General features: G+C 42.7%; 1 protein-coding gene across 1 annotated transcript in view; it reads left to right on the forward strand.

Moving 5' to 3' along the window:
* CCNB3 (cyclin B3) overlaps positions 1-6,984 on the forward strand; it is a 60,195-nt gene extending 53,211 nt beyond the window's left edge. Inside the window, exons 9-12 of the mRNA XM_045860606.1 lie at positions 2,628-2,783; positions 3,927-4,076; positions 6,448-6,581; positions 6,805-6,984. Coding sequence (XP_045716562.1) covers positions 2,628-2,783; positions 3,927-4,076; positions 6,448-6,581; positions 6,805-6,877 — 513 coding nt within the window. The 3' untranslated portion in view covers positions 6,878-6,984. The remainder of the gene's footprint in view (positions 1-2,627; positions 2,784-3,926; positions 4,077-6,447; positions 6,582-6,804) is intronic.
* Positions 6,985-10,978: the final 3,994 nt, after the last annotated feature.

A 10,978-nucleotide genomic window follows, 5' to 3' on the forward strand; every position in this document is an offset into this window, starting at 1 on the left:
TGAACTGTATATAAAAGAAAGAATTTCCAAACCTGGGTACTGGAGATATTTAAGAGAAAATGACCTGGTAGTGAGTCCAGGTGAAATGTCATTTTTGAAGTGGCAGTATAAAAGCAAGTAGCCTGACTTTCCTTCTTAGCCATAATCCATCTAATTTTTCTGATTCTTTCCTCTTCTTTAGTTGCTAAATGATCTTGTTCAACTCCCATTTTTCCTTCAGATTAGCTAGTTGTATTGGCTTAGGGTTTAGGAGCAGAGAGGTAATAGCCACTTTTATTGGATTCAAAGAACTTTAGAACTGTGGGATTGTTTCTGTGTTCTGTCCACTTCCTCCTTCCTTTGCTCATTCACCCCTCACCTACATCTGGCAGTACCTACCTCCCTTTCCCCAACCCTCTCTCCTTTGCTCCACATTTCCATCCTTCTTCCCCTCCCTCTCTTGCTGCCCTTTCCCTCACTTCACTTCTGCCCTCACTTCACTTACGCCTTCACTCTCGAGCAATTTTTCTCCAGCTTCCTATTAATCCATCCCTTGATCCCTCCATCCCTACTTTGTGTACTCAGTCAGTCTATACTGGACTCCCTCCCTCTATGGCGTTTTCCTTCCCATTCTGGCTCCCCTCTTACTCACTCCCTTAACTGCTCACTTGCTCCCTTATTCCATTCCCTGCTCCATCCTTCCCTTGCTCACTAGTTTCTTTCCTCCCTCTCTTCCTCCCATTTTTGTTACATCCCTCATTCCTGTGACTCCTTCCCTGACACCTTCCCACTCTCACTTCTTCCTTCACTCAGTCACACTCTATGCTACTCCCTCCCATCAACTGCCCCTCCCTTCCTTCCCCCCTTTCTTTGCTAACTTTCTCCCCTTCAGGCCTCCCTCTCCCCCTCTCTCTCTTGTTTGCCCCTTCCTCCCCCACCTTGCTTCTCTTGTGCCTTGCTCCCTCCCCCTCTTTGGCTTCCCCTTTCTCTGGCTCCTTCCTCCTCTTTTCTGCTAATTCCTTCTCTCCCCTTCTCTTTTGCCCCTTCCTTTCCTGTGGAGAACCCTCACTCCCTATTCTCCTACTTCCCTTGCTCTCTCTCACTCTTCCCTCTCCCTCCCTTGCTCTCTCCCTCATTGTTTCCCTCTATGGCTCACTTTGTTCCCTACCCTGTTGATCCCTTGCTCCCCCTCCTTCTTGCTTACTCTTTGCTCTGTCTCTGATAGCCCCCTCTTGCTTGCTTCCTTGCTTATTTCCTCCCACCTACTCTCACTTGCCCCCTTCCATTGTCCTTCCCTCCCTTTCTCCCTAGCCTCCTTTGACCCTCTTTCCCTTCCACTTCCCTCATGCTTTCCCTTGCTTTCTTGCTCATTTCCTGCACTACCCACTCAGTCACTCCCTGGTTCATTTCCTTGTTTCCCTTCCCTCTCCTTCCTTCTTCTTCCCTCTCTATCTACTACCTTCCCTTCCTCTTCTCCCTTTCCCTACGTAGGGCCTTTTTTTATGTTTTGAGCAAGTACTTTATGCCTCAGCCTCAAGGGTGTTAAAAAAGCAGCTGGGGTCCCTAGAGAGCAGGAGGGAGGAGGAGAGTAGGAGAGGGCACTACTCAGCAAATCTTGGAACCAGGAACATGCCTTTTTTGGTTGCCAGAATGAAGGGCCTACACTAAGTGTTCTGGAAAAGGGGTATCTTCCCCTCACAGGGTTGAGTACAGAAAGACTTTCACATGGGGAGGTGTAGAGACGGTATAAGAAAAGAAAGGAAGGAGCCAGTGAGTAGAGCAATGAAAGGGAGAGTTTCTTGCCCTGGTCTTACCACTAGGTTGTTGAGTTACTTTTTCTCTCTGGGTATCAATTGTCGAAAAAAACAGAGGGTTGGTCCAGTTTGTGATCTGAAACTAGACAGAAAAGTTTAGGAGCAAGGGTGGGGTTGGTAGGCAGATACATCTAGAGAAAGGGTACAGTGGTCTTTCTGCCTCCCAGTCTGCTCCCCAAAACCAAGGTTCAGTCTGCAGAGGCCTGGACATGAGAAGGTGCTCCCAGATAGGGTACTTCTCACCATTGGGTTGGTCTAGATCTTCCCAGTCTAGCCATCATGCACATCTTCCCACTCTCTGTATTCCTCAATCTTGGCTGAGGCTCCCTCTGTGCCTGCCTGCTTCTCTCTCACTGCCTGTTACCCCAGTGCAGCACTATCCTAAGCATTCTTATTTTTTTTTCCTTAGACTAGGACACATAGTGAGGACTTATTTTCTATCTCTAGTTCCCATTTTTGTGGTCTCTTTCCTTCCCTTAGAGCAGGCCTTAGATGCCCCATTCCTGCCTCATACCCATTAGAAGATAAATCAGTGATCCCAGTCTTTGTGCCATATTATGTGCTTCCAACACTGTAAGAATCCATCCCTAGAGGCCCCATCATTTCTCCAGTGGTGCAGTTTTGAGGCAGATCTCTCCTGTTTCTCTCATTTTGTTTTTTAGATGGGTCACTCAAATCAACCAGAAGTTGGCTCTCAGAGCTGACCTGAAGGTTTATTCCAAGAAATGTTATTGCCTACTATGCTTCCCCCCTCCCTCTCTGCCTTTCATGTCCAAGCAGAGGGAAGTGGGCTATCTTGGTCTGGCTGTGACTGCCTCTCCTCTCCACCTGTAGGAGTCCTGCCCACCTGGTCTGGATGAGTTCTTATACATCTGTAATGATGCTTATCAGCGAGATGAGATGCTTGCCATGGAAATCAGCATCCTGAAAACCCTCGAATTTGATATCAACATTCCTGTCGCCTATCATTTTCTGCGCAGATATTCTGTGGTAAGAGAGAGGAGTCACATCTCCATTTTCCCTGCTGGGTTTGTCTCCTCCATAGCCAGAGTGCCTGCCTGAGTAGTAGGGATAGGGAAAGGGACAACTGGGGACAGAGAAATTTCCTCTTCAATCCACCCTCCTAGACTGGCAATCTTTATGAAGTATAAGAGGAAGAAAATTGGAGGCTTTCACAATGTGCCTATAAAGTTTTGAGACAAGGGCAAAGTAAGAGAGGGAGAGAAGATTCTTTTTTAAAAAATTTAATAATATTTTTATTTAACCTAAAATATCATTTTTACATGTGACAAAAACACCAAACACTGAAATATTTTGCATTATTTTAATGTAAATATTTGATATCTGTTGCATATTTTCTACTTATAGGACATGTCAATTAGAATGTTATATTGTTATTGGAAATAATAGTTAGATTTTATAATGTTTGTAGTTGAAACAGTAGATTCCTATAGCTAAGTGCTTCAAACATATTTAAAGTTTTCCAAAAACTGAACTGAATATTAGTTTAATATAAATAATTATATTTATTATTTCAATTAAGTTAAAAGAAAATCAGGAAGGGACATGTGAAGAGTTTGGGGGAGATGCTGGTAAACTTTTCTTCCTTTACCTGAGTATTGGTTACAGGGGAAGTCACTTTATAATTATTGATTGTATTCTACATATGGGTGTTGTGTACTTTTTCTCTGTGTGTGTGTGTGTGTGTGTGTGTTATAGGTTATAATGTTTTTAAAGACACAAACAAGAAAGGGGAAGGAATTCTTTTGAAGCATGAAATACCTCAGGGTAAAACCAGGTGCAAAGTTACAGTTAGAGGGCTTTGGCTCTTGAAAGGATGACATCTACAGAAAGAGTAGATGTGACAATACCACAGTCACACTTGGTAATTTGGTTAAAAATCCCTATAAGTGGTGAATTCCACTGCTGATTTCAGAATCCACCCCCCTTAAGATTCTGTGCTTTTAGGGGTGGGTGTCTCAGTGTGAATCATGATGGTAGGAGAGCCATTGTTTAGCCAGAGAGACATTTAGGCTTGAGGTAAGGTAACTGGAGAGAGTGGGTGCAGGGGGTCTTCTGCTTGGTGCTGGTTTTCTGAGTTGCTTGCTGAACTGGTTTTCTTGCTCCCTTTAGTGTTTCCATGTCAACATGAATACATTGCTGCTATCCCGCTTCATCTGTGAGATGACCCTACAGGAATATGACTATATCCAGGAAAGGGCTTCCAAGCTAGCTGCTGGTTCCTTCCTCCTGGCCCTCTACATGAAGAATCTCGGACACTTGGTAAACACTTGCCTAGGGATACAGGGTAGGGATTCAGAAGCACAGGATCAGCTCAGGAGGAAGGTGTAAATTTAGGCTATGGAAGATTCGGTATCAAAACTGCTGTGAACCCACAGTGATTAAATGTTTAACATCTTGACTTCTTAGGATCTTGGCTGTCTAAAGGGCTTCCACAGCAATTTTTTGCAGTATTTAATTCCACTTTTCTTAGTCACAATACCCTTTGTTCCAAAGAAAGCTTACCTGAAGTCTGATATTACAAAACAGACTAATATGAAATTATTTTGGTTGCAGCAGGGGTGGGGTAGCCCTACTTCCTATCTGACCCCAATCCACCTCTTTCCCTTGCAGTCCCTTCAGCCAGGTTACCCTCTGAGGGAGCTTGTTGGAACAGGGTTTGAAAAGCACTGACCCAGAGAATGGAGTAGTGAAAGCATCTGTCCATGTGTATATCAGGGAACTTACAGGTATACTATATATTCTTCTCTGAAGAGGAAAGCCCCCAGAGTCTCTTTCCCTAGTACAATAAAACTCATATTTGCTGCTTTCTCAATTTCATGAAAAATTATGGAAAGCAACTTTAGAAAATTATTAATTTTTACTTATGTGTAACATCCAATCCAAGTGGAAAGAGTGTGCTTGCAAATGAGAATACTCTTCCCAACCACTCATAAACCTTTCAACTTAGAAATCCCAGAGCCACTACTGGTGGGAATAATAATTGAAGAGATGTGGAGGTAATAGTAAAAGAATGTGATGTATTGGGGGTAAATAAGACATTTCTTATGGATAGTGCAGAGGCTATATGAATAGGTAATGGTGAAACATGAGGCCAGAATTGCAGGATGTGGTCAGATTGTAAGAGACCTTTGATGTCATGCTGAGAGACCCATTTTATACTAAGGCACTGGAAGTTTTTAGGCAGAAGCATGATATACCCTTACATGTGTGTTTTGGAAAAACTGGTATAGCAGTATGGAAGGTATACTAGATGATAGTGTAAAAGTGGCAACATTGGCCAGTAAGTTTTTGTAATAGTCAAGGTGAAGCATTGGGGCCTGAACTGATGCAATGACAGTGGGACCATTAATCTTATTTAACACATCAAATATAATGTGTTAGTGCATGTTACTCCCCTGCTCAGCATGCCAATGACTGCCCATGGCAGTGGTTTTCAAACAGTATTCAGTAGAGCCCTGGGATTCCTGTAGAAGTGTCAGAGGCCGTTATAAAATAAATGGATTCAAATTGGTGGGCTTCTTAAGCCTCACTCCCAATTCCAGGTAAGATGTTTGGGCTTCCAGGTAAGATATTTTTTAAAAGGGTATTTGGGAAAATAATTTATGATACTTTTAGAAAATCACTGCATTATAGAATAAATCTTCCTTTTTCTACCTGTGGAGCTGCCACTTGACTTTCAACACTTATTCTAGTTGTTCCTTCTATGAAGCTTTCTGTGACTATCCTGGCCAAAATTCATGGGTCTTGATGCCCTCTGCCTCCAGTGCCCCATGCTCACTTCCATAATAGGACTTCTGACTCATTTTGTAATTTTCTGTGTGCATGTCTGTCTCCCTCATTAAACTACAAAGTCCTCAAGTACAGGAGCTTTACTCATCTTTATATTCTCAGCATCCTATATAGGACTTGGTAGTATTATTAATCCTAGCTAGCATTATGTGGGCACTTAGTATGTGCTAGACTGTGTTCCATGAGCTTTGTATATATTAACTCATTTAATCTTATAATGTAATTATCGTAATATCCCCATTTGGCAGATTGGAAAACTGAGGGACCAAAAGGTTAAATGACCAGTTCAAGACCATGCTATGAGTTAAACTGGGATTTAAACCCAAGTAGATTGCCTCCAGAACCTTTGCTGTTAAATACTCTGCTATTTTGCTTCTACCACATAATAGGCATCCTAAAATTAAATGAGAAAATGAATGTATGGAATGATAACTGGTAGAACCAGAGAGGAGGAACAGCCTTAAATTCCTGTTGGCTGTTGAGGTGGGACCTTGTTTGTTCTGAGGTTTGCCTGGACATTGGCTCTTGAACTGAGAGTGAGTAAATTATAAAGTCAGCCCTGTTCCTTGGCTTCTTCGGTGGCAGATTTCAGCTTACCTGAATATCTATGGCCAGGGCTAATATCCAACAGGTACATACAGATATACCCATACTACTAGTTTGTGACTAGAAACTATTCTCCTATAATAATTGGTTAGTGTCTGTGATATATGAATCTTTGATATGTTTGACTCTCTTCCCTTTCTATACTATGGATAGGAAGTTTGGATTTGGGATAGTAGACACAGAGGAAGGGTCTGTTTCCTTTTGTAAAAGTTACTATTTATGTTGCTTCTTCCAGGCTCCTACCCTGGAGTATTACAGTGGCTACAAGACTTCTGATCTTCATCCCTTGGTCAAGAAGCTGAATGTATTGCTGACTTTGCGTTCTTGTGATAATAGGCTCAAGGCTGTGCATTCCAAGTATTCTCACCGGCAAGTACCAAGCCCTAGCTGAGGATGGGTTTGTATTCAGTCATGGGGAGGCACAGACTAGCTTCACTTAAGGGAAAAGAAAGATTAAGATGGTTTTTAATCTTACTTTCTGTTTCAGGGTTAAAGCAAGATAGGGAACCAAGGGCCTTATGTTCCATTTATTCCATGAAGCCTGCTGGCTTTGGCCTATTTTACACTGAGCAGACACCTCTTCATTTTGCAGGCTCTTCTTTGAAGTCACCAAAATCCCCCCCTTGAACATGTGGAATCTGGAGGAGATTTTCAATTCCTGCTAATGAAACTGAGGGCCTGACTCTGGCAGCAGCTACTAGGGCCAAGTTGGCATGTAACTAGGCTATGTTTATTTTGTCCTAGTATTTGTGTTTTGATCACTTTTCTTCATTTTTACCCTTTGTCTTTTCCCAAAAGTATGTTACAAATATTTATGTTTTTATGAAAGAGAAGAAATTATTGTAATATTTGTTTAGAAATATAATAAAAAATTGGTATTTGTTGTTAAAATGGCTTACTTCCCCTCATATTGCTCACGAAGCCCCATGCATGGTCCAGGGATGTTTTTTTCCTGCCTAGTAAAGGCTGTGCCTCAGGGTCTAGATCACAGGTGGCAAACACAAGGCCCGCAGGCCAAATCCACCCCTCCACCTTGTTTTATCTAGCCCGGCACCTTGTTTCTACCTGGTGGCAGTGCTGAGCTCCTTGCCCCTAGTTAAGGAATAGATACATTTATACAGTCCTAAAATTATTTCAGCCCCGTGAAGGCAACTGTTAGGCCGATGTGGCCCCTGGTGAAAATGAGTTTGACACCCCTGGTTTAGATTATCCAATTTCCTTCTCTGTTGGTGACGTTCACTTCAGGTGAAGAGGAATTGAGTTAATTTAGGTGTGAATTGATAGATGAGTCTGTAGAAAGAGGATCCTTGGGTGGTGCCCAGTCCAAGGAGAGAGACCTCTACTTGACAAACAGGCCCCTGTGTTCAGATATGGACCAATACCTTTTGATCCATATCTCAGGTTCCTTGCTTTCTTTCCTTCTTCCTAGATGACGGAAAGGTGGTGATCAGGATTTTCACCCAAAAATAGCCCCACCTTCATAGTTAGGCAGTTTTCTAGAGTGTATATTTGAAAAAATTGCTTGGAGTGGCATGCTGAAATCTCTTTTGGTCTTTATCTTCTGTTAAGAGGAGAAATTCCCACCTGTGAAATCAGTGAGATGTACCATGCATGCAAGCATTAATGACATGCTCAATCTTTCATTCATATCCTCTATACCACTTGATGAAGAAACACTGTCTTAATCTTGCCTCTAGGACCTCTGGGACCTCCCCACAATCTAGCCACTGAAACAAGTTATGTCTGTCGCAGCAGGAGACATCTAGGGCTATATTCTAGTACTGTGGCTGATAACATTTCTGATTTGTTACCACTCATCAAATATTTTGAATATCAATCTTGGGGATGGGTATCTGACAGAGGGGATAGTCAATGGAGAAGTTATGGGGAAAATATCTCTCCGATTCTGGCCCCAGACTTACCATGCTAGTCTGTTCAAATCACCTTTACTGATGGGTTGGGGACAGGGAAAGCATGCCATACCCTTAGATGTCTTAGTGCTTTCTCACTTTGGTGTCATTTTCTCATTCTCCTTCCCAACTTGCTTTGCCTTGGTGAACAGATATCATTAGGTTCCCTCCTGCCCCACTCTACTGATACTTGATAGTAATTTGGCTGGCACAGCCAACTTTACATAGACATGCTAAAAGCATTGGGCTGCAATCCATTTTGCAAATCTTCAGTCTCACTGAAAAGAAGGGTCTTGTGCCTGCTTTTCAATTCTATAGCTCTGTCAGGGGAAACAATTAACTGGTTCAATTATTTCCCCCCTTGATTCCAAGTCTGATGTTCTTTAGAGGTGCTAATGGAACTATAAATTGTGTTGGTTGTTATTGCATATCTCAAGTTTATTTTACAATCATCACTACTTCAAAATTAAGAGCTATTGGACCTGTATCTTGTTATTTAGTGCCTTATTAAATAAGCAATTCTCTTTTTAAAATATTTTATTGATTATGCTATTACAGCTGTTCCATTACTCCCATGCCCCTCCACCCTGCACACCCTCCCTCACCCACATTCGCCCCCTCCAGTTCATGTCCATGTGTCATAAGTTCTTTAGTTTCTACATTCCCCATACTATTCTTGCCCTTCCCCTGTCTATTTTCTACCTACCATCTATGCTACTTATTCTCCATACCTTTTACCCCTCTCTCCTCCTCCCACTCCCCTGTTGATAACCCTCCATGTGTTCTCCATTTCTATGGTTCTGTTCCTGTTCTAGTTGTTTGCTTAGTTTGTTTTTGTTTTAGGTGTGGTTGTTAATAACTGTGAGCTTGCTGTCATTTTACTGTATACATTTTTTATCTTTTTTTTCTTGGAGAAGCCCCTTTAACATTTCATATAATAAGGGCTTGGTGATGATGAATTCCTTTAACTTGACCTTATCTGGGGAGCACTTTCTCTGCCCTTCCATTCTAAATGAAAGCTTTGTTGGATAGAGTCATCTTGGATGTAGGTCCTTGCCTTTCATGACTTGGAATAATTCCAGCCCCTTCTTGCCTGCAAGGTCTCTTTTGAGAAATCAGCTGACAGTCTGATGGGAACTCCTTTGTAGGTTACTGTCTCCTTATCTCTTGCTGCTTCTAGGATTCTCTCCTTCATTTTTACCTTGGCTAATGTAATTATGATGTGCCTTGGTGTGTTCCTCCTTGGGTCCAACTTCTTTGGGACTCTCTGAGCTTCCTGGACTTCCTGGAAGTCTATTTCCTTTGCCAGATTAGGGGAGTTCTCCTTTATTATTTGTTCAAATAAGTTTTCCACTTGTTGCTCTTCCTCTTCTCCTTCCGGTACCCTTATAATTGGGATGTCGGAATGTTTAAAGGTGTCCCAGAGGATCCTAAGCCACTCCTCATTTTTTTGAATTCTTATTTCTTCATTCTTTTCTGTGTTATTGTTTCTTTCTTCCTTCTGGTCCACTCCATTGATGTGAGACCCAGCTTTCTTTCCATCACTATTGGTTCCCTGTGTATTTTTCTTCATTTCACTTATTGTAGCCTTCATTTTTTCATTTAATTTGTGACCAAAATCAACCAATTCTGTGAGCATCCTGATCACCAGTGTTTTCAACTGTGCATCTTTTAGGTTGGCTATCTCTCGGTTGCTTAAAAGGATGGGTTCTGGGGCTTTCATTTGTTCTTCTGTTTGAGCCATATCTTTTTTCTTGGGGGGGGGGTCTGGTCACACCTGTTACATATGAGGGACAGAGCCTTAGGTGTTCACCAGGGCGGGGCACCCCAGCCACTGGGTTGTGATGCTGTATGTGGGGACACGGTCTGAGAGGGAACAATGGCACTTGCTCCACTCTCTGCCAATTTCAGTCCCTTTTGCCACTTCCCCCAAGCAAACTGGGCTCTTCTGGTGCTGATTCCCATGTGGGTGGGCTTGTGCACCCCATGGGGCTTTCCAACAACCTCTCCCGTGAGGCGGAGAGTCTCTCCCTGTGCCTTAACCCCCATGGGTGTTTTCAATCAGTGACCCAAGGCTCTGTTTCCCAGCACTGGAATCCTGGGTTGGGCGCAGTGCCTTGCTTCACAATCGCTGCCTCGCTGGGTCTGCCGGTTGCCACCCCATGGCCAGGGTTTGCCAGCTGCTGCTTACACGCCCAGGGTATGCCCGCTACACTCTTACACACCTGGTCCCAATGCTCTTTGTGCTTGTGCCACGTGACCCCTCTCCATCCAGCTTCTAGACTCCGCCCTTCCTACCAGTCTGGATGAGTGTGTCTATTTTAACTCCTTGGTTGTCGAACTTCCATACAGTTCAATTTTCTATCAGTTCTGGTTGTTATTCTATTTCTAAATTGTTGTTGTCCCTATCTTGGTTGTATGAGGAAGCACAGTGTATCTACCTATGCCTCCATCTTGGCTGGAAGTCACACTTTTATTTCTTTATCAAGATTTGTTTTTATGTATCAATGACACTACTTCAGTATAAATGATGTTTTTTTTAACTTTGTATATTTTTTCTTCCCTCCCCCTCTCCTCCTCTTTCTTGTCTTGTCTTTTCTTTTTTCCTTTTCTTTTCGTTTTTCCTTCTCTTCTCTTCTCTTCTCTTCTCTTCTCTTCTCTTCTCTTCTCTTCTCTCTTTTCTATTCTTTTCTTTTTTCTTCCTTTCCTTTCCTGTTTTCTTTTCTTTCTCAGTTATAGATGTCCCGCTTTTTCCCTTATTGCTCTCACCTACCCCACTCCCAATCATTCCCCCCCATTGTCCGTGCCTAGGAGTTCTCTGTGTTCCTTTGCTTCCCACTTGCCCTTCATTCCCCT

This window comes from Phyllostomus hastatus, unplaced genomic scaffold, assembly GCF_019186645.2.
Source record: "Phyllostomus hastatus isolate PE091 unplaced genomic scaffold, TTU_PhHast_1.1 phas_scaffold_200, whole genome shotgun sequence".
Classification (NCBI taxonomy): domain Eukaryota; kingdom Metazoa; phylum Chordata; class Mammalia; order Chiroptera; family Phyllostomidae; genus Phyllostomus; species Phyllostomus hastatus.